The sequence below is a fragment of the Bos grunniens genome, chromosome 13, assembly GCF_055505025.1.
Source record: "Bos grunniens cultivar Pamir isolate PY7600 chromosome 13, Bosgru_T2T1.0, whole genome shotgun sequence".
NCBI classification, from domain to species: domain Eukaryota; kingdom Metazoa; phylum Chordata; class Mammalia; order Artiodactyla; family Bovidae; genus Bos; species Bos grunniens.
This window is the reverse complement of record NC_141177.1, coordinates 12,826,443-12,851,935: the sequence shown is the minus strand read 5'-3', so window position 1 is coordinate 12,851,935 and position 25,493 is coordinate 12,826,443. Positions and strand designations below refer to the sequence as shown.

Genomic DNA, 25,493 nt, shown 5'->3' with positions numbered 1-25,493 from the left:
TTTCAGCTCTTACCTTGAGTTGCGATGTAGTGCCGAGGTCGATGGTACCCCTGGATGAGAAGAGAAAAGCACAGTGAAGGGCCTCTAGTCTAAGCTTGCAAATGGCCCAGTACTAATAGTTATCCTTTCCAAGGCTTGGTTTCCTTATAAACAAAATAAGGCTAGCATTAGACATTTCCCAGATAAGTGGCGAAGATTAAATATGCTAATGCACATAAAGTGCTGAGTCAACTGCTAAATGTTAGCTGTTCTTATGGTTCCTTGAGAGAGGCCCCAAACAGGCTTGCCTTGGAGCCATGGACTGGGAGCCAAGATTGGATGGGCATCAGTTGTGGCCAGGCACACCCAGAAAGAGGTGGAGAAGGAATTTTCAGGTTTCTGTGGGACATCACCCACCACCAAGCCTTTCCCGAGCCATGATTCCATGCAGAACACTGGGCAAGGCCCCAGAGGGCACCAGAGAGAAAACAACAATTGCACTGCTGACCCCTTGTGTGAGTAACATTAGAAAAAGATATTTGGCAAAACTAATACAATTGTGTAAAGTTTAAAAATAAAATAAAATTGGAAGAATTAAAAAAAAATATTTATTGATACAGAAAAATGTTTCTAATTCAGTTTGATGAGATTTTCTTAACCTTCATAACTGTATTTTTTGTTTGCTCTCAAGTTTGAAAAAATAAAATAATTTTTTTGTATCTCTGGGAAAAAAAAAAAAAAAAAAGAAAAAGAGAGCTGGGAAGGCTGCCGCACTGCCTGTCTGCCACAGGGCTGGGCTTGGAACGGAGGCTCCTTTCACGGAGAGGGCCCCAGGTGGGTGTGACCCAGAGACTGACAAAGCCATTCTCTAATTCAGAGATATTTTCCTGTACATTTCAGGGTCTTCAGTAGACCCTGCTGGGCTCTGATGCGGGGTTACTCTGGTGCCTCATCAGCCTAATCATCGGGGAGAGGTTGAGGATGACTTTCTCTTCTGTCTGGGCATGGACTACATGGAGGGTCCCCTTTCTTGGTGCAGAGAGGAAATGTATCGTATTGGGTAGAAGTTCAAGTTTTGGAGACAGATCTGTATTTAATACATGACATTGAACGTAATCAGTAATAACTGAATGACTAAATGAGTAAACAAATGAATGAATGGGTATGTCTAACAGATATAGATGCCAAATACGGAGCCTGTTGGTGGAAAGTTGTTGGAAAGTCCTGAAATTCCGCTTTTAATCTCAGGAGAACACAAGTCATAAAGTTTAATGAACAAATAAACTGTCAGTCCCAACCCAAGGCCAGCGTCATGGCTACAATGGTTGGATTAACCACCAGGAATCAATCCGCCCACCTAGACTCTTTGTATGAGTGGTCCTATCTTCTTAGGAAAGTTGTCAGCTTCTTGGGGACAAACACTGCCTCCTAAGTTTTAAAAAGTTGTTCGTGGAGCCTAGTACAGTGTGAAACCCAGAGTGAATGCCCAATAAACAAGCTCTTGAGAGAGACCAACCAGGATGGCAGCATATAATTATTATAGAAATGCAAATCAACACCTCACACCAGTCAGAATGGTCTACACTTAAAAAAATCTACAAGTAACACATGCTAGAGAGGGTGTGGAGAAAAGGAAACAGTCCCACACTGTTGATGGGAATGTAAACTGCAGCAAGCCACTGTGGAGAACAGTATGGAGGTTCCTCAAAAAACTAAGAATAGAGTTGCCATATGATCCAGCAATCCCACACCTGGACACATATCCAGACAAAGCTATAATTCAAAGAGACACATACACCCTGTGTTCATAACAGCACTATTTACAATAGCCAAGACATGGAAACAATGTCTGTGGACAGATGAACGGATAAAAAAAATGGGGTATATTTAGACAATGGAATACCCCTTAGCCATACAAAAGAACAAAATAATGCCATTTGCAGCAACTTTGATGGATCTAGAGATTATCATACTAAGTGAAGTCAGTGAAGGTTGCTCAGTCTTGTCTGGTTCTTTGCGACCCCATGGACTATACAGTCCGTGGAGTTCTCCAGGCCAGAATACTGGAGTGGGTAGCCATACCCTTCTCCAGGGGATCTTCCCAACCCAGGGATTGAACCCAGGTCTCCCTCATTGCAGGTGGATTCTTTACCAGCTGAGCCACAAGGGAGGCCTGAAGTAAGTCAGAGAAAGACTAATACTATATGATGTCACGTATGTGGAATCCAAAATAGATACAAACCAACACATCTACAAGACAGAAACAGACTCACAGACACAGAGAACAGACCTGTAGTTGCCAAGGGGGAGGGCGTGCGGGAAGGATGGACTGGGAGAGTGGGCTCAGCAGATGCAAACTTTTCTTTATGTATATAGAAACAACAAGGTCCTACTGTATAGGAGGCGCGAGTGGCAGAGAGTCTGCCTGCCAGTGCGGGAGATGCAGGAGAGGCGGGTTTGATCCCTGGGTCAGGAAGACCCCCTGGAGGAGGAGATGGCACCCCACTCCACTATTCTTGGCTGGAAAATTCCATGGGCAGAGGAACCCGGCTGCTGCAGCCCATGGGGCACACATACACACTGTAGAACACAGGGAACTACATTCAATACCCTGTGACCAACTATAATGGAGAATAATATGAAAGAACATAAAGAGCTGTACAACTGAGTCACTGTGCTGTGCAGCAGAAATGAACACCAACGCAGTAACTTCAATAAAATAAATGGTTAAAACAGAAAGAAAAGCAGCATAGCATGGTGGTTATGTGCTGATTCTGAATTTAATAGCCTGGGTGTGAATCCTGGCTCTGTTCCTTACAGGCTGTGTGGTCTGGGGCAGGTTACTTAACCTCCTGGGCCTTAATTGATTTTTGCTGTTAAACGGGGATAACAGCATTTACATTATAGCCTTGCGGTTAGGATTAAGTGAGTTAATAGATGGCCGTTACCATGTGTCAGGCAGTAGTCTAGAGTTTAACATATACGCCCTTGCTATTATTATTTTACTGTGTATCTGGAAAGCATTTATCAAGTGCCTACCACGATTCAAAGTCTGCGATGGCCGTGAGGGATTCTGAGATCCTTCTGATCATTCCCTTCTCTCTGCTCTCCCTCCAGACGTAGTAACTGAGGCCCTCTCTGAGCTGTGAGAGGTGGGGAGGACAATCAGAGGCAGAGAGCTCTGTTCCTCCCAGTCAAGACCGCCCGTGCTCTTCAGGATCACAGGAGAAACAGATTCTGGGAGTTTTCCCAGAGTAAGTCTGGGACTAGAAAATAGTACCCTGGAGTGTGGAAAGACGGGGTCTCTCAAGTCCATGGTCTTCTGTCATCCCCACCATCATTCCTTCTTCTAGCCCTCGTCCTCCCTGATCTGGGCCAAGGCCTCACGCTGGCCTCCCTGCCTCCTACCTTCCCGTCTGGTCCCACAGCCCGTCTGCTTCCTGCCAGGGTAAACGTCCCAGTGCCCACCTGATTATTATTATTGTTATTATTTCTCCACTTAAGCCTGCAGTGGCTCCCTGCTGCCTATATAATAACATCCAGGTGCTTTAGCGTGGGACTGATCACCTGTCTCCATCCTTGTCTCCAGACTCATTCCCAGCTGACCCTCTTGAGGCCCTTCCAGGTACCCTACGTCCCCAGCTTCCCACACTGCACTTCAAATGAATTCTCCTCCTGAGCTGTCCTGCAGGGCTTGGGAGATGCCCAATCAACACCCTTATAATGTATGTTACAGTAAGTATTTTTTTTTTTTAATACTTTCTCTTTCTGGGCCATTGGATAGGCTACCCAGAGCTGGGTGCAGCTTTTTCAGCAAAGGATGGTTGTGGCATACATGCATGAACACATCTTTTGAGGTGAGCTTGGGGCACTCCTTTAATGCCCCGGTTGGCAGACAAAAGGCAAAAGACAAAATGCATGGAATCTGGACGATTCCAACGCGCTTCCCTGGTGGCTCAGATGGTAAACAATCCGCCTGCAATGCAGGAGACCTGGGTTTGATCCCTGGGTCAGAAAAACCCCCTGGAGAAGGGAAAGGCTGTGCACTCCAGTATTCTTGCCTGGAGAATTCCAAGGACAGAGGATCCCGGCGGGCCACAGTCCATGTGGTTGGCAAAAGGGTCGGACACGACTGAGCGACTAACACTCTCACTTCACTCACAACGCACTTCAACATCAATGGGATGGAATTCTGAGCAAGGCATTCACTTCAGTTGTGGAGGTTCCATGACTTGGGTTCGCTATTTTGTTCGTTTGGTCACTCGGTCCTTCAATATTCAATCAACAGGTATTAACTGAGCATCTACTACTCGGTATAAGGCCCTAGAGATACAAAAGTCGACCAGATGAATATGGGCTCAGGTTCTAAGCAGCTTGTAGACGTCAACAAGTTGAGATAAGGGCCACTGAGGAAAAGATCTAGGGCTCTGGGGAGCCCCGCCGGGGAGTGGACTCAACTAAGGAGGCCAGAGAAGTGTTCTCTGTGAGCTCACTGCGGTTGAATGGACCTCTTAAGCCTGGTTTGCCCATCCCAACACCCCTGTGGTTCCCATTTCATCCCTGAAGCAATATTCTTAGCTTTCCTCCCACTCTCCCCACGCTTGCTGGCTGTCATGTTTCCATCCACAGGCCTTAGCGCTGGCCCTTCCCTGGGACTGCGTCAGCTGTGTCTGTCCCCACATAACCCAGGGGTTTGCTCTCCCCTCCCATCCAGGCTTCTGCTGGGACAGCAGTCACGTCCACTGACAGTCGATCCTGACACCTTTTTCGTTTTTTTTTGGAGAGGGGGGAGTGCTTTCTCTGCTTTACTTGTCTTCAGGGCACTTAACACCAAAGTCTTTGTTTATTTACATGCTTCCCGTCTGTTTGCCTGGTTGAATGAGAGCTCCAGCAGGGCAGGGCTGGAATGGGCTGGCTCGTGGCTGTGTCCCCAGCGTGGAGAAGTCTGCCTTGGCCACCACCTTGATCAATGCATATGGAACGAACGCCTGCCTGCTGCGGGCCTGTCCACACATGGCGTCCGAGTCCAGAGAGCCTCTCTGGCTCCTGGAACCCATATGGTCCCCTGAAAGAAAACATGCCAACGACCAGACTCTAGCAATTGGAGATAAAAGGAAATGGACTGCTCATTCGGGGCTCCTCCGGGCATCTGCCAAGAGCTGGTACAGAAACTTCCTAACCTTAAAAGAACTTTGAGTTCATTGAAGTCCCACCTACACAGCACACAGATCAACCGCAAACCTGCCTGGGCCTGCCTCCATCTGTCTGTGAGCAATGGGAAAGAGGTTTGCATCCAAAATGCATTTATCTCACTCTGTACTCATGCATCTGTTACTTACCGGGGACCCGGATATGATATTTATTTCCAGACTGGTAATTTATAACGGATTCAAGTGGCCAGTGCATCCTCGGGTGTGAGACAGGCCTGCCAGTGGGATGACACCGGAACTGTGGCGTTTGGAGGCCTAGGCAGGGCTGGCCCTTTCAGCTCATTATCCAGATGGAGTTGTTTTAATGCATCGTCAAGATCCAACTGGATAAATGATTCCAGCATGGGCAGTCAGCCCTTTGGAGGGCTGCATTTCTGGCTGGGTGGAAACTCGGGCCAAGGGGTGAGCCTGATAGCTACCTAGGGCGAATCCTGCCAGGCATCCCCATAGCGACCCCGGGAATCGTGACTCTGCTGGAGTATAGAGTAGGCCCACACCTGGGGCAGTCCCCCCAACCCTGAACTGCTAGCACTGTGCTGGAAGCCCATGCTTGGTGTCTTCTCTGTCCCTCCACTGACCCTCTGTTCCCTTCCATGACCTGCTCGTGACAGAGGCTGTGTCTATCTAGACCTCTACGGAAGCTCCAGACCCAGCTCCTGACCACACCCAGGCCCTTTGTTAGCCAGCGTCCAGGGCAGGGGGATCTAGGGACCACACCAGGCATTTCAGACAGAGGGAATTCAGTTCAGGGAGCTGGTTATACAGGTGATGGTGGAGCTCAGATGCAAAACAGAGAACAGTGGGCCACCCAGAGATCGGCAATAGCAAGAGGCTGTGGCCATCCCTAGAACCAGCAGGTATAATGGGAGACGGAGAAGCCGCCAGAGCCCAGGAGCTGGGGCCACCTTGTTGAGGCTGGACCACCCTGGTGGTCCTGGTGGATGGAGCTGGAGCCACTGCTGGAGCTGCCACCCCAGGAAGCAAGAGAGGTGGAGAAATACGATGGCTTCTCCCTTCCTCTCACCCTCCTGTCTCCCACAGCACCTTCCTTAAAGGGGTCAGCTCTCTCTCCTCTCTGTAACCCACGCCTCCCCGCCACCGACCTCCCTCTGCCCACATACACACCAGCAATGCAAAGCAGAACGGGGAAAGACATGGAATATATCAGAGGGCAAAAGATAAATGTCTAAGGTGAGGCTTAATGCATATTTGTTGAATCAGTGAATTATCTGGCTCAGCTTAGATTATGGGAAATTCTAAAGCCTGCCGCAGTACCGTATCACCTGTCTATAAAAACACCTGGGAGTCAGAAGGGCCTGGACGAGCTCTGAGCCTTTCGTCAAGGTTCCTGGGCCTCCCAGCTGAGGCCCTGGGAAGCCTGGCTTGCATCAGTCCTGCTGGGTTGTCTCTCTGGCCCCAGTGACCACACTTCCCTTTTACAAACTCGCTCACTTCCATGTACACCTGTCTCGGCTCCTGTTGTATTTAGTCCCTTCCTCCATGTTCTCTGGAACACTGAAGCGGCCCCTTTCCTAATTGGGGGTCTTAATCCCAGACCCTCTTCTCTCTCATCTGCCTTAACCTCAGTAAAAGATAAGCCATCCCACAGCTCAGCTTTGAACTGGTCACATCCTTGATCAAACACTTTCCACAGCTTCCTTTTGCCTACAAAATAAAGTCCGACTTCCCATGTTTGATCACAAACCATCCATGATCTGGCGCCAACCTTATTTTTCTCTATTCTCATTACAGAGTCTCTGCTCCCCTCACACTTTGCTGTGCCATATCCTCTGCCACATCGCAGCTTGTGCAGTGCTTTGGCCAGAGGCCCATCTCCCCCTTCTTTGATTTTAAATTCTACCTGTGCTTAAAGCTTTGGTTCACATCTCACTTCGCATTCCTGATGGAAGGGTGACTTTCCCCTCCACCTCTGAATCCCTGAGGCATTTTATCTGAACTTATGACACCCACTTTCTGGTTTGCCCTGGAATTATTGATGTGCACAGCTTATCTTCCCACTAAGGTTTTAGAAGGTAGAGACCATGACATTTTTAGCTTTCTGGTTCCCAAAGCATCCAACTCTGAAATTTTCATTACATAAACGGCTGTACCTTCAAATGAATGAATGAATAGGCAAACACACACACAGACAAACAAGAATTAATGGGACTTCCCTGAGGTATAGCAGTTAAGAATTCATCTGTTAAAGCAGGGGACACAGGTTTGATATCTTGTCTGGGAACATTCCACATGCCATGGGCAAGCAAGTCCCTGCATCACAGCTACTGAAGCCTGTGAGCCCTACAGCCTGGGCTCTGCAACAAGAGTCACTGCAGTGAGAAACTCCCGAACCACAGCTAGAGAGTAGCCCCTGCTTGCTGCATCTATAGAAAGCCTCTGCACAGCAACGAAGATCCAGTACAGCAAACAAATAGATAAATAAAATTTTTTTAAAATTGAAGAATTAATGGGCGAATGAACAAGGCTGTCAGCCCTGGGCTCCACAGAGCAGACCACTCTAGCCAGCCTGAAAACGGGTACATCTTTAGATGGATAATCAACTTGGGTTACAAGAGTCACAGGGAGGAGCCAGACCCTGTGGACTTGCTCTAGGAGGGCCACTGTCTAGGGGACTGGCTGGGGGGAGAGTCACAGATTTGAGTCTTCTGCAGCCCACCCAGAACCCAGCCCCCCAGCCCCGCGGAGAGCCTCACATCGATGTAGTTGGCGTTGATATAGTCGGAGTGTGGGTCTCCATCCAGCACCAGCAGTCTCACTCGAGAATGGTCGTCTGCAGAGAGAGCAGAAAACCAGGGGGTGAGTGATCCGAGGGCTTCGGGCAAGGAGCCAGCCCTGCCTGCTTTAGAGCTACCATCTATCTATCAGCACACACCAGGCATCATGCCAGTGACACACATTCTCCTGGAACCCCTGGCATCACCCTCAGTTATCATCCCCATTTACAGATGAGGAAGTTGAGGCTCAGGGAGATTACCCTGCCGTACAAAGGGCCTGTATATGCTCCTCTTTTTTCCCACCTGCCCTTCTGGTTCTGGTTTTGTCATTACTTACTAGGGTGAGTCACCTGCCTCTTTAAATCTTAGAGATTTTGTCATTAAAAGCAGGTAGAGATGCCTTCTGTAGAGGACAATGCAGGAAAGACCACATGAAAACACTCTGCAAGTGTCTCGGGAAGTGAGATCAGGATTAAAATGCTCCATTTTCATGCTTTCTTAAAACCAGCAAATGTATCTATTTTCTACGCGTGTACAAATGCTTTCCTTTTGCCTTTTGGAGTATTCCTGCAAACAGATTGTCAGCCACATATTGTTATCAATACTATCATTCAAGTGAAGCTGACTAAGTCATTATAAAAGAGGTCATCAATAACTAAAAATCGTGTTACAGAGAATACCATTTTAAACACAATCTAGGCATAAACAAGATGTGCAGGCTTTAGTCAATGGCACGCTTACTTCAAATAACACCAAATAAAAATAATTAAGGAAAAAAAAAACGTTCTTCAGCAGAAGAATCAGGCTAATCCTTTACAGTTAATTCAAGTGAGCTCCGACATGCTAAAAGACACACAAACAGAACGTCCGGTTGGGTCTGGTGGGGGGAGAGGCTCAGCTTGCTGTCCCCATCACTGGGTTCACATCACCGAGTGTTGCTGCACCTACTGGCAGGGCTGGGGTCCCCAAAGGTGGACTGGGGAGCTCTGGGCACCCACAGGGTCTATGAAGTCAGGTCAGCTTATCCTGTGGGCCTTTTCCCGAACTTTGCAGTTTATAAGCATATCTGCTACTACAAACCGGAACCCCCAAGAACAGGGACACAGCGTGCTTTGCTCCCTGTTCTATCCTCTGCACAGGTACTCGATAAGGACTTGGTGAGCAGGTGAGTGGATTATCTCTCTGGACTCTCACAGCAACCTGGGAGAGAAGCAGGACGGATGCTGTTAACCTTTGTTACAAATGAGGAAACTGAGGCTCCCAAGGGCTGATGGGCCACATGGTCAGTGGATGGTGGAGCCTAGGAGAGTGAGGTTCTCTTAACTCTGAGCTTAGACACTCCTGATTCCCAAGAGGAGTCTAAGCAGGATAGGAGTAAGCACTTCAAGGATCCTTGTGCTTAGTCGCTCAGTTGTGTCTGACTCTTGGTGACCCCCTGGGGACTGCAGCCTGCCAGACTCCTCTGTCCATGAGATTTCCCAGGCAAGAATCCTGGAGTGGGTTGCCATTTCCTTCTCCATGGGTGCACAGCAGAGGCGTTAACGACAGTGAAGTGGTTACCTAGGTGATGGAAGAGTTGAGAGGCCAAAGGGAGGAGGGAGGAGTAATTCGGAAATAAACACTCACAAGGAGACACTGCCTCCCCAGGGAAGGTGGGACAGAGGGAGGAGGCGAGGGCCCCGGAGCCCGGGGAGGGGGCACCTGTGGGAGCTGGAGCTGCGGTGGCCTCTCTGGTGGGAGCTGGAGAAAAGGAAGAGACTCCCTGGCTGTTCAGGAAGGTACCTGTGATGGGGACAGAGGGGAGAGACACCCCAGCTTTTTCCTTTCTCCCACCTTAAACAATCTCCAACACCAGTGCCCATCACTGGCCAAACCGAGCTAGTGGCCAGTTGTCAAGAGGTGGTGAGAAATGCAACCTGAGGGGTTAGCTCCCTGTGACGGAAGGCTGAGCAGGAGAAGGCAAAGAATGGGATCCAGGATGGACAAGCAGGCTGGGGCTACCACCCTGCATCCGTTCATTCATTAACTAAAGAGTCGATTCAAAAATTATTCAGTGAGGACTTCCGTGGTAGTCCAGTGGTTAAGAATCTGCCTGTCAATGCAGGGGACACAGGTTCAACCCCACATACTGCAGGGCAACTAAGCCCGAGCACAACCATGAAAGCCTGCGAAGAGAAGTCACTGCGTCGAGAAGCCCATACACCGCAAACAGAGAAAGCCCGTGAGCAGCAGTGAAGACCCAGCACAGCCATAAATAAAATAATAAACATTCAGTGAGTCTAACCACTATAAACAATGATTCACTGAGCATCCGTCGTGTGCCAGGCACCATGTTAGACACTGAGCTACACTGGATGACACATTTCTTACTCCTCGTAGGGAGGAGTTTCCGTGGAAGCGACCAGAGGCAGGGAAGGAGGTGTAAGTTACCTCTGTGGGTGAGTGGGGCAGTAGGCTGTGATGTGGGGAAGGAATTTGAAGCTAATCTTTCTGGAGTGTATGGCAGACACTGAAGGCTTTACAATCATATATTTCCCCAAATAGCTCTACAGACTATTATGCTAATATCACTCTTATATGCTAATATTACAATGATGTAATATTCTTCCCATTTCACAGATGAAGAAACTGGGGCTCACAGAGGTTAAGTAAGTTTCCTATGTTACACAGTTTGCAAGTGGCAAGGCTGGGATTCTCTCAGGACTGTTTGCCCTTGAATCTCTGCTCTGTCCACACAATATGCTGTCCCTGGACTTCTACCATCTTGCAGGCACTGGAGGCTGTGCAAGGGTCTGGTCCCCAGCTCCTGCAGTGGGATTTCCTGGGGGGACATCCACCCAGCAGGGCTTCAAACGACATCCAGCACCTGACTCTGAGCTCAGATTGTTAAGCCTTATTACCAGTGGTTTCAAAAAACTACAAGCCTCAAAAAAGTGAAAAATGCAAAATGCGTTTTCACTCATTGGTCTAATGACTTACTAATTCAAAAATCTCCTTTATTTATTGAGTTATGCCTGCCCTTGAGATCTAGAGCACTGGGAACAGAGGTTTAAAATGTTGAAAGGGTATTTCCTTTAATATAAAATGGAATTTAAAGTCTGAAAGCAAATATGACTTAAAAAGAAACAGAAACATTTCTTTTAGCTATCTGTTCTTAAAGATGAGTGGTGTCTCTACATCAGGTATTTGTCAGTATCACCTCTTCATTTATTAAGAACAAGTTCAGGGATTTTGTGGCTGGTCCGTTGGCTAAGACCTCCCAATGCAGGGGGCCCAGGTTCGATCCCTGGTCAGAGAACGAGATCCCACATGCTGCAACAAAGATGGAAGACCCAGGTGCTGCAAGTAAGACCTGGCACCGCCAAATAAATAAATAGCTTCGGGAAGTGATATGTGAATGAGGCACTGAAAGTGAGACTTGACCAATGGACAATGAAGGAGGGTCTTTCCTTCAGAGAGAACAAACGCAAGAGCAACAGCAGGGGCCCTGGAAAAGCAAGCATATTGGATGAGCTACAAACAGGGTTTCTTGTCTTGTGAACATGGAGTGGCTGGGGACTAGCAGCCAGATAAGAAGCAGAGGAGGTGGGTGGGGCTTAGGCTACAGAGGGCTTTTTATTCCCTATTTAGGCGCTTAGATGCAAGTCACCAAGCCAGGCTCCGCAGAGCATCCAAATAGAGACTCTTTTCTGAGACAGTGGGAGCATACTTTAGTACAAAATGATTAAGATTTATTCTCACACAGGCTATTCTGTGCCAAGCAGGACAGCAGATCTGCTAATGGGAGGTCTGAAGCTAGGAGCCAGTGCTGGGGGCAAATCTTAGTTCCATCACTTAGCAAGTCCATTGGTCTCCCTAAGCCTTGGATTCCTTAGCAAAATGCTATACAGCTCCGAGAATATTGGGAGGATTAAATGAGAAAATGCAGGCATGAAAAGTGTGAGGATGTTAAGAGAATGAAAAGACGAGCCACAGATTGGGAGAAAATATTTGAAAAAGACTATCTGATAAAAGCCTTGTATCCACAGTATAAAAAGAACTTTTAAAACTCAACAATAAGAAAACGGTCTAATTAAAAAATGGGCAAAAGATCTGAATGGAAAGCTCATCAAAAAGGATGTACAGACAAAAGATGAGCAAATGAAAAGATGTTCAGTATCATATGTCATTTGTTGGTGGCAGTGTTCAATTACTAAGTTGTGTCTGACTCTTTGTGACCTCGTGGGCTGCAGCATGCCAGGCTTCCTTGTCCTTCACTATCTCCTGGAGTTTGCTCAAACTCATTTTCATTGAGTCGGTGATACTATCTAACCATCTCAACCTCGGCCGCCCCTTTCTCGTTTTCCCTCAATCTTTCCCAGCATATGTCATTGGGAACTGAAAACTTAAAAAACAAGAAGCTACCTCTACACATCTACCAGAACGGCCAAAATTCAGAATCCTGATAACACCAAATGCTGGTGAGGATGTGGAGCCACCGGAATGCTCATTCATTGCTGACAGGAAAGCAAAATCTGTACAGCCAGTCTGGAAGACAGTTTGGTCATTTCTTCTAGAACTAAACACACTCTTATCACATGATCCAACAATTTCTGTCTGGTATTTGCCCAAATGAGTTGAAACTGACCGTCCACACACAACCTACACATGAATGGTTACTGCAGGTTTACTCACAACTGCCAAAATTCAGAAATGAACAAGATGTCCTTCAACAGGCAGATGGATAAGCAAGTCATGGTTCTTCCAAACGATGGGACTTGGTAATATAAAGAAATGAATTCTTACGGCATGAAAGGATATGGAGGAAATATACATGCACACTGCTAAGTGACAAAGCCAGCCTGAAAGCCTTCATACTGTATGGTTCCAACTCTGTAACATTCTGGAGAAGGAAAAACTACAGAGGCAGTAAAAAGATCCATGGTTTCCAGGGACCTCTGGGGAGAGATGAATAGGTGGAGCACAGAGGGTATTTCAGAGAAGGCAATGGCACCCCACTCCAGTACTCCTGCCTGGAAAATCCCATGGACGGAGGAGCCTGTTAGGCTGCAATCCATGGGGTCGCTAAGAGTCGGACACGACTGAGCAACTTCACTTTCACTTTTCACTTTCCTGCATTGGAGAAGGAAATGGCAACCCACTCCAGTGTTCTTGCCTGGAGAATCCCAGGGATGGGGGAGCCCGGTGGGCTGCCGTCTATGGGGTCGCACAGAGTCGGACACGACTGAAGTGACTTAGCATAGCATAGCATAGCATAGAGGGAATTTAGGGCAGCGAAACCTCTGCAGGATCCTTTCCTGGTGGATCCCTGTCATTATACATTGTTCATCTCCTGTAGAATTGCACAATACAGGGTGGATTCAAATGCAAAGGACGGACTTCTGCTAATAATAATGGATCAATTTTGTTTCACCCCTGTAACAAATGTGTCACACCGATGCGAGCTGTTAGAAATAGGGGGAGCTGAATGTGGGAGGGAGGCAGAGGGTAGAGAGGAGCTCTGGACATTCTGCTTAACTTTTCTGAACCTGAAACTGCTCTTTAAAAAAGAGAAGTGTGACAACGGTGCCTGGTATGCAGCAGGTGCTTGACAAATGATGGCTCTGGGCTGGGTGTGAGGTGGGCAGTGAGCTGATGGCAGAGGTGGTTAGAAACTTTATGCTTCCTATTTGTCCTTCTGTACAAAATGTCAATCCATCTCTCTGCAGAGGCAGAGTTATTGTGTATATTCATGAAAGGGCAGAATTCAGCTATGAGTCCACCAGAAAGGCATTGCAAGGAGTAGCACTGCCCTCATGGTTTATTTATTCCTTCTGGGAGATGCTAATATTATTCTGTGTCTCCTTCCCCTTCTAACTTTATATAATTAGAAGGATAAAAAATTGTGTTTATCCAGACGTACATGGAGAAAGATGGGGCAGCCAGCAATGTAAAGGAATTTATACAAAGTAATTTACAAGCAGCTCAGAACGTTCATTATGCTTTATCTATATTTTGCAAGCTTGAGAAATAGCTAATCTGGTACTCCTTGTTTGATATTCAAGACGAGGGAGGAAGTCACATAGAGGAGAAACAAGCTCCTCGATGGTGATGTAAGAGGAACTGCAAGAGCCTGGCCAGGAGATGAAGGGCCAGCTCTGGCTCAAGGGGAGGAAAAAACCAGTGGAAGGTTTTTTCCTTCCAGTAGAAGGAAGACATAACTGGAAAGCCACGGAGATCCAAAAAGCGCCCCACCACCTGCCCCAACACAACTCAAGAGGAAACACTGTCCCTCTAGAATCAACCTGTTCCTTGTGGTTTTAGGACAAAGCCCAGCGGGAGGTTGTAGAAGTTTAACAAATAGCTCTCTGGAGAAAGCAGTGGCCCTGATCTGTAACATCTGCTGACTTCTGTGATATAAGTACTCCCACCATGACTGATACCAAGCTGCCAACATGGCATCAACAAGCTCACAGAATTCCTGAAAATTTCCCCATCAGCTCCAGGACACCACTGACCTGACCAAACCCCACAGTGCTTTGCATGATCTGAGGGTCTGGGGCCTGTTTCCCACTCCAGCCCCATGCCTCCCTCCCCACGTTACCCATCTTTCTGTTGTTCAAATGAATGACATCTGCTCTGACCACAGGGCCTTTGCACGTGTAAAGGGACACCCTCAACCCCACAGGCTGGCAACATCTCACTCTTCAGCTCTCAGCTCAATCTTCCTTTCTCAGGAAGCCTTCTGTGATCTTTCCATCTTAGACTCTGACAGCTTCCTGTATTTGTCTTCAGAGCTCTTAGGACAGTTGTATTTCTGAGACTATCGGACTAACCCATGGCTCTCTTCCACACCCTATTTAAGAAAGGGCACCCCATTTACTAAACTCTCTACAGGGTACGGCACAAAGTAGGTGTTCAACAATTATCTGTTCAATATATGAATTATACTGTGTTTGAAAGGCTGAGAACCAGAAAGGGGCTGGGTCCTTTGCTTTTAGCCATACAATTGATTTTAGGTAACTTGGCTTGAGTTCCGGGCTCTTCCCTGTATGCAAGGCTGGCATAGTAAGCCTGGATCCTGGCTCAAATTCTTCCTCTCCTTGTAGCTGACCCTCACCCCACCTGCAGACCCAAGACTGACTGCCAGCTATTGCCTCCAACAGGAGAGAGGCAGGGGACGGGCAGGCTCTGAAGGCAGACCTGAGGTCTATCACTAACTCTATCAACCTGAGGCAGCTGACTTACTTTCTCCGAGCCTCACTTCACCCAATGACATCATCAAAACCCTCTCCACCTCTGCAAACTTGTAAGGATGAAAAGCAGTAAGAAATAAAAGTACCCGCTGTATTTTAAGAGCTCAATGCAAATATGTAAATTCAGTTTTATTATTGTTTTAGACCAGTGGTTTTCAAAATAGCCAATAGCATCAATGATACCTGGGAACTCTTTAGAAATGCCAATACTTGAGTCCCAGCCCAGACCCACTGAATCAGAAACTCTGGGATGGGGATGAGTAATTTGCATTTAATAAGCCCTCCAGGAGATTCTTTTGCACACTCAGGTGTGAATGTACAGACCATTCAATGTTCAGTTATTTAACATAGGGGTGCCATGGCACTTCAATATGTCTTGGGCAAGATGAAAATATCTTACTGAAACTGGCCCATGAGACTAGAGACCCACCTGCACTGCGTGTAAGGTACAAAAATTTATCTTTGTGAAATGTGTAAGGTGTTCCAGGTACTATTCTAGAAGCCCACGGATGCCATGCCATTTGATTCTCATAGTAACCCATTTTATGGATGAGGAAAATCAAGGCTCCAAGAAGTTGAATAACTTAAAGAGAAGGTGTAAGGTTGAGAGCTTCCTTATAAAGTGGTAGGGACCCTACCCCTCCAACCCCCACCACTGACACCCATTGTCTCCACACCCCCTCTATGCCAGTTCTGACTCTGACACCATCCCATCCCACTGTGTGCCCCCCTGCCCCCACCCATCCCGGGCCAGAGGAGAGGGCTCAGTTTCCTTGTCTGCATGGCACTAACTCTTAAACAAACCACAACTCCTCCTCTCTTCCTCCATCATCAAAGGTAACCCAATAAATCAGTCTTCTCAAGTCATATCCACTTAAGAGAGAATCACTTCAGAGAGGTGGGGCCGGGGAGGGACTATCACTTGGATACAAGATGTTCTTTTCTCCCCTGTCTTCTGGGCACTGAGGAAGGTAAAGGAAAGGTGCGATTTTTCAGAGAAAAGAGATCTGACTCATTACAATGAATTGTGGACCTGAAAAATCATTTCTTAGAAGCACTGGAAATGTTAATGCCATCATCTTGCACGAATGGAGAGGGAGAAGGCAGGTAATTGTGCCGAGACTGCCTGGGTATCCCATTGAAGCTAAAGGTCTCCACATTCAATCTTGATTGAATTACCATTATCGGGGAGAGAGGTGGCCTGGGTACCACAGGGAAACAGCCTGGCATTCGGTGCACCTCCCAGGGCAGCCAGTTCCCTGTTGGCTGGGGCTTAACTGTTCCCTTCTGCAGGGCCCTTTGGGGAGCTGCTCTGATGGATGAAACCTTTGGGGCTCTGCAGGGGGCTTAAGCACCGATGAACAGAGAACCGAGAGAAGTTAGAGGGACAGTGGCCTAACTGATGACTTTATGGCTTCATTCCAAGCAGAGTGGCCAGCCTACACTCCACGAAGGGGATCTTCTGAAGAAAGGAAGGGAGGTTTCTGATCTAGATTACTTTAGAAGCAGAATCGGAGACAAAGATGGAGTGTAAAGACTTGATCTAGGAGATGATCCCAGGAAACACTGGAAAGGGGATGGGAAGTGAAATGGAGAAAGAAAGAAAGGAAGGAGAAAGAAAGTAAGGAAGGAGAAAGAAAGGAATTCAATAAGGGGTGTGTCATCAAGCAAGTTATCACCAAAGACAGTTGGGCTTGCTTACTCCTGTTAGGGAACTCCAGGGGAGACTGTGAACACACATCCCCAAGATAATTCCACCTTAGCGGGGAGGTGCCTGGGGAACTTATATTCCATCCCCCACCAGTCATACGTTGAGAACTGCTCCGGGGACATCCAATTTCCTGGGAGTCCTGACCTGCCCCACAAGCAGGCAGAGAGGGATACAGTGACTGGAACAAGGCCTCTGATAAAAAGGACACTGAGGGTTGCTGCACAAGGTTTCTCTGTAAGGCCCAGGCAGGAGCCACCCTCAGAGATGGCAAAGGAGAAGAAGGAATTGGGAGCACCCATTTTGACATCCAGCTCAGTCTACCCAGAAATCAGGAGAGAAAGCTATGAGACGAAGCCCTTGGGTTTGTTTTGAACCTGAGTCTCTCCCTACAAGTGAAAATGGCTTCTCTGAAGAGCTCATGCAGTCTGCTATCTGTCCTGAGGTCAGAGACCTCAACACATTTTCCCCTAAAAGCACGGGTGTGTCCAGGTGCAGAGGGACTCCTTGGTAGGGAGCTCATGGCATCCGGGCAGCCAGAGCCCAGAGCTCTGGTCCTCTCTGTCCTTCAGACCCTCTGTGTGACTGTGGGCAAGGGTTCTACATCTCTGGACTGCTGCTTATTGCCTGTGAACTGAGAGAGGCTAGACTTGGTCTCATCTAGATTTAAAAGCCTACACAGTCAGCTTCAGAGTCAACAATTATTCATCTTAGCTTTCCCTCTTTGCACTGAAAGATAAGACACTGTCAGAAAGACGAAGTGACCTTGTTGAAGGTCATGCATGAAGTCAAAGGCAGAACTGAGACTAGCACCCAGGTCTGCTGGACCCCATACCTGGTACTCCATTACACCTGAGCCTAGAGGTTTGTTTAAATTAGGGGGTTAGAAGTCTCAGAAAATATCCCAGATCTCTTGTTTGCCAGTCAGACTTCTGCACCTGCCTCTCTAAACTGGGAGCTAATCTCTGTGAATGAGAGGTCTGTATGCTCAGCATCGCGAATCATCAGGGAAATGCAAATTAAAACCACAATGAGGTATCACCTCACACCTGTCAGAAGAGCCATCATCAAAAAGACCACAAATAACAAACATTGGCAAGGATGTGGAGGAAAGGGAACCCTTGTACACTGTTGGTAGGAATGTACATTGGTGCAGCCACTGTGGAAAAACAGTATGGGGATTCTTCAAGAAACTAAAAACAGAACTACCAGATGATCCAGCAATTCTACTCCTGGGTATACATATCCAAAGAAAATGAAAACACTAATTTGAAAAGATATATGCACCCCAAGATATGACAGCGACCCAAGTGTACATCAAGAGATGAATGGATAAAGAAGATGTGGTGTACACACACACACACACACACACACACACACACACACACACACACACACAGAGGAATATTAGTCAGCCATAAAAAAGAATGGAATCTTGCCATTTGCATGACCTGGGGGGCATCATGCTCAGTGAAGAAAGAGAGAGAAAGACAAATGCTGTATATTATCACTTATCTGTGGAATCTAAAATATAAAACAAATGATTGTAACAAAACAGAACCAGACTCACAGATGTACAGAATAAACTAGTGCTTACCAGCAGGGAGAGGAAAGGGGGAGGAGCAAGATGGGGGTAGCCAATATTTTATAAGAACTTTAAATGGAATGTAGTCTAAAAAGTAACTGAATCACTGTGTTGTACACCTGAAACTAACATAACATTATATTAATGCATCAAAAGAAAAAAGAAAATAAGATGAAAGGTTCGTAACCTTGAGAAGTGTATGGGTGTCCCCAGCGCATCTGGTCTACATATCTTTAGAAGTGAGATTGCTGGGTGCCACCCCTGGAATGTCTGCTGTGACAGGTCTGCAGTGGGATGCAAAAATGAGCCTTCTAAACAGTTCTTAGGTGCTGCTGCTCCAGGAAGCACACTTTGAGAACAACGGGACTCTGTCTACAGCTTTCCTTGTCCTCTGGCTCTGGCTTGGTTTAGCTATTGGAAAGCACAGGCAGAGACTGGATGAAGTTGGGGGGGTGGTATCAATCGATACCTGGGAGGCATCGACACTTCTCCTTTCAGCTCTTTGTTGGGGCCACCACAGGCTGCCTGCAAGGCCACTAAAAGGTTATGCCTTCAGCTAGGTCGCCTTCCTCTGGGTCCTGGGAACTTCTTACAGAGTCTTCTGTGGCCCCGGGTGTGGCATTTAGCCCCAGGGCACTGCACTATTCCTGTAGTCTGCCTATAGCTAGCTCACATCTTCATGAGAAAAATAAAAACCAACAAAAACCACTTGATTAAGTTCTCTTCAAATCACCCTATTTGAAGGTCCCATCAGTTTTCTACTGGGACCCCAACAGAGTCCAGGAGAACCTGTCATTTGATAAAAGAGAAGCCTCATTTGATAACATGTGCGCCCCCTGGGATCAGTTCCTCGCCTCCTGCAATCTCCTTCCTGACAGGCCAAGAAGGGCCCTCTCCAACTTGCACAGGAGGAATGCTGCAGTATTCTAGAAATTTCCCCTCGTCCACTGCCTGTGCCCCGGGGTTGCTTAAAAGCAAAGTGCTCCTTTATTCTGTTTCTCCCATTCATTTCCTTCCCTTTCACTCTCTTTCCTTTCTACTCCCTGGAAACCCCACTGTCTCTATTACTAAATTCTAAACAGAAGCATTTGGAAGAAAGGGCTTATTTAGCCAAGGTTTCTCTTGCATTGTTTCATTTGCAGGCAGCACCCTCCCTCCATCTCCCCTCCTTTCATCTTCTCTGTCCTCCTGGCCTGGGCCTTTGTCCTCCACACCAGCCTCCCAGAGCCCTGGGTTCCTTGGGATGCTAATCATACCCGGTGCTCTTCTTGCGCCAAGAATATTTCTATTTATCAAGCCAGGGCAGACTTTGCCTTCGGGAGGGACACATACAAGGGCAGGAACACTTTCCAATCCTTCGGGCTGCTTCTCTTTTTCCTTTCTCATTTCAATTCCAGGACGCTTTTCTTTTTTCTTTCTTTCTTGGTCCTCTTTGTGCCTTGCCCTGCTTTTGGATGCACTGGTTACTTGGCACTGTCTCCTCTCAGGACTGAGTGCAGACCCGTCCAGCCACAGTTTTGCTGCAGAATTACTGATACTTACTTTACAAAGGAGATTCAACTCTCTTTAAACCCAGCAAACCCGTGTTCAATCCCTGGGTTGGGAAGATCCCCTGGAGAAGAAATACCACTCCAGTATTCTTGGCCGGGAAATCCCACAGACAGAGGAGACTGGTGAGCTATAGTCCATGAGGCCACAGAGAGTCGGACACAACTGAGCAACTAACACACACACGGACACATACACACAAATCCAGCAAAGTGGTATCACTAGCTGTCTAAATTTCCTCTGTCTCTGTTTGGGCTTCCCCTAAAGTAGATGTAAGATGAGAATTCCTGTGCAAGCAGTTTATGTAGGAAGGGAAGGGGACACCAGGGGGAGTAGGGGGTTGGGGGGGTGAGACAGCCAAAAGAAGGAGCCCAGGAAGGGTGAGTTTCCAAATCTACTACTACTGTGGGCAGCTGCAGCCCACTCCCCATGGAAGCTCTGGAAAAAGGTGAAGACCATACACCCCAGCAGGGTTGGAGGTGAGGAGCTGGGCTATTTGTGGTCCAGGGAGAGATGGTCTCGAGCCTGGACAGAGCATCCTGCCTCAGCTTTGGAGAAAGTCCTCAGGCAAAGAGATGCAAACAGGGCAGCACTCCAGGTGAGTGTGTGTGGGGACCAGTGAGGCGCCAGGGCACACGCTTTAGAGAGGTGCTTGCTCTCAGAGTCAGGAAGGTGCCGGGTCAACAGCTGAGGCCAAGCGGCCCCCAGAATGTCACATCCTGGAGGTCGCCACCTGAGGCCAAGCGGCCCCCAGAATGTCACATCCTGGAGGTCGCCCACCTCACCCTAGCTGCATCCCTAGATGCCAGTGGTGTTATTGAAACTAGAGCGGAAGGGCCAGGGCACTACCTTTAAAAGAATAACATAGCCTGAGGACATAATATAAACTGCTGCTGCTACTGCTAAGTCGCTTCAGTCATGTCCGACTCAGTGTGACCCCATAGATGGCAGCCCACCAGGCTCCCCCATCCCTGGGATTCTCCAGGCAAGAACACTGGAGTGGGTTGCCATTTCCTTCCCCAATGCATGAAAGTGAAAAGTGAAAGGGAAGTCGCTCAGTCGTGTCCGACCCTCAGCGACCCCATGGACTGCAGCCTTCCAGGCTCCTCCATCCATGGGATTTTCCAGGCAAGAGTACTGGAGTGGGGTGCCATTGCCTTCTCCGTAATATAAACTGATTAGCACCAAACAGGTCCAAGATGAGCTGCTTTCCACTAGACCCTCAGTTCAGCTCAGTCGCTCAGTCGTGTCCGACTCTTTATGACCCCATGGACAGCAGCACACCAGGCTTCCCTGTTCTTCACCAACTCCTAGACATTGCTCAAACTCATGTCCATTGAATCAGTGATGCCATCCCTCATCTCATCCTCTGTCGTCCCCTTCTCCTCCTGCCTTCAATCTTTCCCAGCCTCAGGGTCTTTTCCAATGAGTCAGCTCTTCGCATGAGGTGGCCAAAGTATTGGAGTTTCAGCTTCAGCATCAGTCCTTCCAATAAATATTCAGGACTGATTTCCTTTAGGATTGACTGCTTGGATCTCCCTGCAGTCCAAGGGACTCTCAAGAGTCTTTTCCAACACCATGGTTCAAAAGCATCAATCCTTTGGTGCTCAGCTTTCCTTATGGTCCAACTGTCATATCCATACATAACTATGGAAAAACCACAGCTTTCACTATACGGACCTTTGTCAGTAAAACAATGTCTATGCTTTTTAATATGCTGTAATGGCACCCCACTCCAGTACTCTTGCCTGCAAAATCCCACGGATGGAGGAGCCTGGTAGGCTGCAGTCCATGGGGTCGCGAAGAGTCAGACACGACTAAGTGACTTCAGTTTCACTTTTCTAAGGAAATGGCAACCCACTCCAGTGTTCTTGCCTGGAGAATCCTAGGGACGGGGGAGCCTGGTGGGCTGCCGTCTATGGGGTCACACAGAGTTGGACACGACTGAAGCGGCTTAGCAGCAGCAGCCACTGGACCCTGAGCCTCAGTATATGCTCACTGTCATGCACTAGCAAGCTAAATGACACACGCACAGGTGCCATGACAGTTCCAAGGCCAGGCATAAAGACCAAAAAGTGGGTGGTGGCCCAATGCCTGGAAATCTCTGCCCCTCCCCCAAAACAGTTGGAATAATCCTCCTACTCATTGGCCGATGAAATTATCCAGCCCACTAAAACTAACCACGCCATATTTTCCTACCGCTTTTGCCTTCTGAGATGGCCCGTACTTTGTGAAGTGTGTTTGTTTCTAAATAAATCCACTTTTTTACCTATCACTTTGTCTCTCCCTGAATTCTTTTTGATGAGACATCAAGAACCTGAGCTTCATTAAGTCCTGAGACCAGGTGTGTGATCCCAATTAAGAGAGTGTGAGTTATAGGCTTCATTACAAGGAAGCAGCGTGGCTGTGGGTGTGGACGGAACGCTGCCAGCGTCTTCTATCCCCTTTCCATGGAGGTGAATCCCCTTCACTGTTGTTCTTGCTCCTGGGATCCTGCCTTCTCAGACGTGGGATCCTGGAGGGGACATGAGTGTGCTCTCTCCTTCCCTTCTCCCATCTCTCTACCCTCTTCACATAGGCTCATTATGTCTTCATTGCTGGAATATCACTGCTCCTAGAGTCATCCGGATCCAGCCCTCCTCCATCCATCCTTTCTGGGTGCTCTCTATTTTGAGCGGGGGAGAGGGGAGCCAGAAGGGAGAGACCCATGGCTCAAGCCCTTTGGGGTCTTATAGCGAGTCTGTTGGAGAAGGCAATGGCACCCCACTCCAGTACGCTTGCCTGGAAAATCCCGTGGGCGGAGGAGCCTGGTGGGCTGCAATCCATGGGGTTGCAAAGAGTCGGACACGACTTCACTTCCACTTTCACTTTCATGCATTGGAGAAGGAAATGGCAACCCACTCCAGCGTTCTTGTCTGGAGAATCCCAGGGACAGGGGAGCCGGTGGGCTGCCGTCTATGGGGTCGCACAGAGTCGGACACGACTGAAATGACTTAGCAGCAGCAGCAGGGAGTCTGTGAGTTCCAACATTCAGTCCTGTCTACCGAGCACCAGCCATAAGTCAGGTGTGGGGCCACAGAAGTGCAAGATGGCTCTGGCCCTGCTATCCCAGGACATCTGTTCCAGTGAGGAGACCAGGCAGCCAAGAGACGGCCATCCATGTGCTCGCAAATCACAACAGCACGGAGAATTAAGAGAAGACATGCATTGTGTTCTTGGAGTGAATAATGGGGTTTTGGCTGAGTTATAATGGTCAGAAGAATTCCCCGAGGAAGTGGCACCTGAGCAAAGATCTGAAGAACAAGGAGAACTTAGCAAAGAGAGGAGAGAAGGGCATGTTGATAGAGCAAAGAGTACGTGCAAAGGCCCTGTGTCATGATGAGTGGGGAAAGTTCAAGGTTCGGAATAAAGGGCAGTGGGGCTTAACTGAGGAGACTGCGGTGGAGAGAACACCACAGTGAGAGTGAGAAATGAGGAGGAGAGAGGGCTGAGGCCTTTGGATATGCGGGGCTCAATACTGAAGGGAGCCATCTGAAGGGTTTTCTGCAGGACAAGGACGTGATCTGACTCGTATTTTGAGGAGGTCCCTCTGGCTTCTGTTAGAGAGAGGCATAAGGTTGGGGGCCAAAGTAGATGTGGAACCACCAGGAAGAAGGAAGGCTTAGGCCAAATGAGAGCAGATGATGGCTTGGTCAAGCATGCTGAGCACAGAGGGTGAGCACCAGGAGGTCCGGAAAGATACAAAACTTCCCAACCTTGGCCCCTGAGGCTTTGGACCATCAGATCAGATCAGATCAGATCAGTCGCTCAGTCGTGTCCGACTCTTTGTGACCCCATGAATCACAGCACGCCAGGCCTCCCTGTCCATCACCAACTCCCGGAGTTCACTGAGACTCACGTCCATCGAGTCAGTGATGCCATCCAGCCATCTGTCATCCCTTTCTCCTCCTGCCCCCAATCCCCCCCAGCATCAGAGTCTTTTCCAATGAGTCAACTCTTCGCATGAGGTGGCCAAAGTACTGGAGTTTCAGCTTTAGCATCATTCCTTCCAAAGAAACCTGGCCTAACCTGGATACCCTTGTCTCTCAGGGAGGCAGGTCTCTTTACTGTGCTCTAGTCATTAATTTTTTCTATCATTATTTTCCATTATAATACTTCATTATTATACCCATTTTACAGAGAGAAGACTGAGGCTTAGAGTGAGCACACAAAGCCTTACAGCCTATAATTCAGTGGACTCCATCTGAACTCACCATCTAGTAGGAGGAATGCACAAATGACCAAATGTTTTAAGGCACAGTACGCATGGAACATACTGTGTACTAGAGCTGTACATGGAACTGTACTAGAGCACAGAACGGTCAGAGCCAGCAGAACCTGGGCCCAGCATATGAGCTCCCTGGCAGCAGAGGGCCTGGCTCAGAGGAGAATCACACATCTTAGGTCTTAATACACATTCCTGAGCACTTGAACGTCTCTTTCCAACACTTCATTTGCAGGAAATGTTGCTGTCTGCCTTACTCTCTTCCAAGAGACAAATTATAAATGCTTTTCTGATTAGTGCTCCCATTCACAGTCGATTTCTGAATCAGCACAGGAAACAGCTAAGCTAAAACTTCTGCCTCTTTCTTCCTTCACAAGCTGCCTGTATCTTATGCTTTCTTCCTCCCAGCTTTTTCTTAGGCAATGTCTAGACAGTCAAAGAAAACAAAACACTGAACCGTACTAGAAATAACTTGTTATTCAGGATTTTTTTTTTCTTTTCTTTTTTTTTTTTGGCTGAACTGGGTTACTCTGAGAATGGAGACCAAGGGATGGTTATTACCCAACTGATGAGATGTCAGAAGGTCCAGATTGGCTGCACCATAGGAGAGGGGCTGTTGTAGACTCCTGTTCTAATCATAGTATATGCTCCACATTTTGTATGAGGAAACTTTGTTCTCTGTATTCTGTTGTATAGAAGGCTGTGGACAACATTGATCATACCTGTCTCTCCCTCTCCTCCCAGCACTGAATATCAAGCAGGGTCCCATCCAAGTACCGTCACTGCCCCTGTTAAGGGCTCACTGTCCCTTGCTAGGACCATTGCAGTAGCCTCCTCGCTGGTCTCTCTGCCTCCAGCCTCCCCCAATCTCATGCACCCTCCCAAAGTGCTGCCCTGGTGATCTTTCCAAAACAGACATCTGATCATGCCTCCCTGCCCCAACCCAGCTTGTTCCACATCCCCACGTGGATGTTCAGTGTGTTTTGCTTATGATAAGAAGGGCTGGTGTATCCACACTGCTCATCAGTGACGCTGAGAGAGTAACTCTGTGGCTGGAGTAATGGTGCCAGGTACCGTGCCAAGGGTTTTATGTACCTTCCCCGGTCCCCAACCATTCTATCTTTATTCTTCTCCTCGTTTTAAAGGCAAGAAAACTGAAGCTTAGAGAGGTCAGGTAACCAGCCCAAGGCCCCATAGCTGGAAGAGAAGCCCAAGGCTTCAACTACTCT

General features: G+C 47.9%; 1 protein-coding gene across 27 annotated transcripts in view; it reads right to left on the bottom strand.

Annotated features, from left to right (window-relative positions):
* Nucleotides 1-25,493, bottom strand: part of PTPRT (protein tyrosine phosphatase receptor type T) — a 1,155,226-nt gene that overhangs the window by 47,480 nt on the left and 1,082,253 nt on the right. For all 27 annotated transcript variants that reach the window (XM_086331749.1, XM_086331754.1, XM_086331755.1 and 24 more), the window contains 2 exons: nucleotides 7,904-7,980; nucleotides 14-50 (listed from right to left, as the gene is read on the bottom strand). In XM_086331749.1, coding sequence (XP_086187875.1) covers nucleotides 14-50; nucleotides 7,904-7,980 — 114 coding nt within the window. The remainder of the gene's footprint in view (nucleotides 1-13; nucleotides 51-7,903; nucleotides 7,981-25,493) is intronic.